Source organism: Micromesistius poutassou (genome assembly GCF_964030765.1).
Source record: "Micromesistius poutassou genome assembly, contig: SCAFFOLD_896, whole genome shotgun sequence".
Classification (NCBI taxonomy): Eukaryota; Metazoa; Chordata; class Actinopteri; order Gadiformes; family Gadidae; genus Micromesistius; species Micromesistius poutassou.
In genome coordinates this window covers 15,001-19,738 of record NW_028179988.1, presented here as the reverse complement: position 1 = coordinate 19,738, position 4,738 = coordinate 15,001, and the positions used below count along the sequence as shown (strand labels likewise).

The 4,738-nt window shown below is 47.5% G+C and overlaps 1 protein-coding gene across 1 annotated transcript in view; it reads left to right on the top strand.

Moving 5' to 3' along the window:
* Window positions 1-93: 93 nt before the first annotated feature.
* The window catches only part of LOC311371234 (adhesion G-protein coupled receptor V1-like), a gene marked incomplete at both ends in the record, with an annotated part of 19,047 nt that continues 14,402 nt past the window's right edge, over window positions 94-4,738 (top strand). Inside the window, one exon of the mRNA XM_084489412.1 lies at window positions 94-317. Within this exon, the coding sequence (XP_084345538.1) occupies window positions 94-317 (224 nt within the window). The remainder of the gene's footprint in view (window positions 318-4,738) is intronic.

Here is a 4,738-nt window from a genome sequence, read left to right as displayed (position 1 = left end):
AACAACGCCCCGTGCAGCTCAGGAGTGGGTCAGCAGCGACCCGGCCGTCGTGGTGTTATTATCTGTAACCACGGTAACGTCCGCCTCCTCCAGGTGTCCCTGCCGCTGCGGCGCGACGGGACGGACGGCCGGGCCGAGGTGTTCTGGAGCCTGCAGCCGGTGGGCGGCGGCGGGGCGGACGTCACCGCCGGCGACCTGCGGCCCTTCAGGGGCTCCGTGGTCTTCCTCTCCGGACAGAGCGACGCCTTCATCAACTTCACCGTCATGGCCGACGACGTCCCCGAGGTCAACGAGACGCTGCTGCTCTCCCTGGACAGGTAGGGGGGGGGGGTGGTGGTGGGGGTGGTGGTGGATGGTGGTGGTGGTGGTGATGGTGGTGGTGGTGGGGGTGGTGGTGATGGTGATGGTGATGGTGGTGGTGGTGGTGGTGATGATGGTGGTGGGGGTGGTGGTGGTGGTGGTGGTGGTGGTGGTGGGGATGGTGGTGATGGTGATGGTGGTTGTGGTGGTGGTGATGATGGGGGTGGTGGTGATGATGATGGTGGGGGTGGTGGTGGTGATGGTGATGGTGGTGGTGGTGGTGGTGGTGATGTTGGTGGTGGTGATGGTGATGGTGGTGGTGGTGGGGGTGGGGGTGGTGGTGGTGGTGGAGGTGGTGGGGGTGGTGGTGGAGGTGGTGGGGGTGGTGGTGGTGGTGGGGGTGGTGGTGATGGTGGTTAAGAATGATTTGTTACTCATTTAACAGCTCTCTGACCCCAAACACGGGCACTGGTCCCAGTGCTGCATGCTGTCTCCCAGTGCTGCATGCTGTCTCCCAGTGCTGCATGCTGTCTCCCAGTGCTGCATGCTGTCTCCCAGTGCTGCATGCTGTCTCCCAGTGCTGCATGCTGGTGTCCCAGTTCAGTGGTCCTCCCGTACCAGAGCACGGTGGAGCAGTGGGCGGGGCCCCGGTGCTCGTGTGCTTCTCCCTCTCCCCAACGTCTGGAGACGTGAGGGTCCGTCAGCGTGGGCGTTAGGGGAGGGGGGCTGGCGGTGTGTGTGTGTGTGTGTGTTTGGGGAGGGCGGCCAGCGGTGTGTGTGTGTGTGTGTGTGTTTGGGGAGGGCTGGAGGGGGGTGTGCTGTGTGGGGGGGGGTCCCCTCCTGAGCTGTGATGAGAACGGTGTGTCTCTCTCCCTCCCCCCGCTCTCCCTCAGGGTGGAGACGGCGCGCTTTGTGGTGTTCTTTGGGTAAGTGCGGAGCTGCGCTCCAGTGTGTGTGTGTGGCGTGAATCAAGACTCTGGAGACGCTCTGGAGACCTCTGCTTGCTGTGGGCGGAGAGTGAAGTGGAGGTGGTGTGGTGGGGGTGGGTGGAGCGGTGTTGGAGGGATTGGTGGGGGTGGTGGTGAGGGTGGTGGTGGTGAGGGTGGTGGGGGTGATGGTGGTGGGGGTGCAGGGAGTCCATCGTGGTGTAAAACGGGGGGAGGCTAAGAGTAGCAGCGCGGTTCCTGTGAGTAGATGAAGAGCCGATGGCTCTCTGGTTAACGGTGGTTGTGAGTAAGGCAAGGCAACTTTATTTATGTAGCACTTTTCATACACAAGGCAGACTCAAAGTGCTTCACATATAAACATTGTCATACAATAAAAGAAAATAATAGATAGTAAAAGGTAAAAAAAAAAGTAAAAAGTAAAATAGATAGAAAATAAAGGCATTTTAGAAACATTTTAGAAAGGCAAAGTTAAAAAAAATAATTTAGAAAGTGAGAAAATAAAGGCAAAGTTAGTAATAAAATAAAAAATAGATAGAGGCATTGTAGATTTAAGATTTAGCAGAAAGCTAAAGCAAACATAAAAGTCTTCAGTCTTTTTTTAAAAGCTGTCAGAGTTGGGGCAAGTCTTAAATCCTCAGGGAGTTTATTACAGCTATTTGTTGCATAGTAACTAAATCCTGCTTCCCCATGTTTCATGTTGACTCTGGGGATAATTAACAGATTGGTCTCAGAGGATCTTAGTGGCCTAGAAGGCTTATGTAGTGGAAGTTAAATATTTTGGCCCTAAACCATGTAGGGATTTATAGGTTAGCAACATGATTTTAAAATCAATTCTCTGACATACAGGGAGCCAATGTAATGATTTAAGAATTGGTGTAATATGTTCAAATTTTTCGGTCTTTGTTAAAACTCTAGCAGCAGCATTCTGAACAAGCTGTAGTTGCCTTAGAGTTTTTTTGGGGAGACCTGTAAGGAGACCATTGCAGTAATCAAGCTTGCTAGTGATAAAGGCATGTACAAGTTTTTGTAAGTCTTCGGTAGACATGAGCCCTCTAAGTCTTGCTACGTTTTTAAGATTTTTATTTGTTATTTGTTATTTGATAATATGCAGATTTTGTAACTGATTTGATGTGACTGTCGAAATGTCAATCTGAATCCATGATAACCCCTAGATTTCTGGCTTTGATTGAAGTTTTCAGGGACAGAGAGTGAAGGTGTTGGGTAACTTTAAGCCTTTCGGTTTTAGCACCAAATACAATTATCTCGGTTTTGTCCTCATTTAGTTGAAGGAAATTTTGGCACATCCAGTCTTTGACTTGCTCAATGCACTGGCACAACAGATCTATGAGCTGATAGTCATTTGGTGATAGCGATACATAGATTTGCGTGTCATCAGCATAGCAGTGATGGTTAATATTGTTATTTTGCATGATTTGCCCTAGTGGGAGCATATAGATGTTGAATAGAGAGGGTCCTAGGATCAAACCTTGTGGGACTCCACATGTCACGTTTGTTGATTCTGAAACAAAGTCGCCAATGGAAACAAAGTAGTTACTATTTTGTAGGTAGGACCTAAACCAATTTAAGACTGTGCCTGAAAGCCCCACCCAGTTTTGTAATCTGTCCAAAAGTATTGCATGGTCTACAGTGTCAAATGCAGCACTGAGGTCTAGTAGCATTAGTATAGTCTGTGTTAAGACGGATGTCGTTTACAACTTTAATAAGGGCGGTCTCGGTGCTGTGAAGGGGTTGAAATCCGTATTGGAAGGTATCATAGCAACCAGTTGATGCCAGGAAGTCACTAAGTTGCTGGAGGACAACTTTCTCAATGATTTTACTTATGAAGGGTAGATTTGATATTGGTCTGTAGTTGTTAATAATAGAGGCATCTAGGCTCCACTTTTTTAAAAGGGGTTTGATAACTGTAGTTTTTAAGGCTTTTGGGAAATTGCCTGATTGGAGAGAGTTGTTAACTATTTGCAATATGTCTAGTAGATGTCTAGTAGAGTAGATGAAGAACCCATGGCTCTCTGGTCTAGCGGTGGTTGTTCTTAGTAGATGTAGAACCAATGGCTCTCTGAGGGGTATTCCATCAAAGTCGCTAACGAAAGCGGCGCTTAGTTGATTAAGCCCAGTTAGAACTAGCACTAATTAATTAACACAATAATTATTAAAGTAATTATAAGTAATTAACACATTAATTACAAAATTAAGCCAACGCCAAGAATACTATGAAATACTCTGGATGCGAACTTGGGTCGCGCGTATCACAGGGCAAGTGGTAGACCATTCACCCAACTGCTGATTCCTGATTTTGTTATAATACATCGATTTGTATAAGTGAAAATATTATATATATATTATATAAATATATACTTAGTGAAAATATACGCTGTTTGTACTTCATATATGTATATTTATGACAAAATCGTGAGGACTAGGCTTGGCGGAACCTTCTGATGGTACAATTGTTGCTGACAGATGGATTTCTCAGAAACACCGCTGCTACCGTTTGGTCGGATAAGTTGCCATGGTTACTTAAGCCGCTTTTCCACCGCCAGTACCAACTCGACTCGACTCGACTCGCCTCGACTCAACTCGGTTTGGTTGCGTTTCCATCTAAAAAAGTACCTCTTCAATGTGGGCGGGTCGTAGAAAAGAACCTCTCCACCATGGGCGGGTCGTCATTAGGTTTTAATCACGGGAGACGCGATTCCCGGGAAATCTGAATCTGATCAAGACTATTTCCTGATTCCCGGGAAAGGTTATGATGGGAAATAAAATAAAATAAAATAAAAAGCGCAATGACTGCGCGTCTATTGTTGTCATACGGTAACGTTGATAGAGGCGAAACTCGAGCCCTAGGAAAGGAACGACACTGAAACGAAACAGCGAAACGCCGGTCCGTGGACTCCAGCCACGCCGGACACACACAACCACGCCCGACACACATAACGACGCGCAGCCTAACTCTAGCCCCGGGAAAGGAGCGACACACACGGCGAAACGCTGATCAGTGTCCCCCTCGGGAGCGGGTTCGTGGACTCCAACCACGCCGGACACAACTTAACTTGAGTGAATATTCCCATTTACAGCCGCTGGCCAATCAGTTACCAGCAGCCTGTTTACGTCACACAAAAGTACCTACTCCGCTGGCATGGAACCTCGACGGAGGTAGTACTAAAAAAAAGTACCCGGTACTAGGTACCAGGTACTTTTTTTGCCAATGGAAACGCAAATAAGGCGTGGCGAGTCGAGTCGAGTCGAGTCGAGTCGAGTAGGTACTGGCGGTGGAAAAGCGGCATTAGAGGAGATTCCCTTAAAGGCCAATGTGCAGGTTTTTTTTTTTTTCTTTTCTGGCAGTTTTCTAGTTGGTAATAAACATTTAAACAATTATCCATTGTATTTGATGTTGTAGGGTATCACAAAAAAGAAATATAATAAGGAAAAGTAGGTGATATGTTAGCGGTTTGCTAACAGGTTAGCGATGA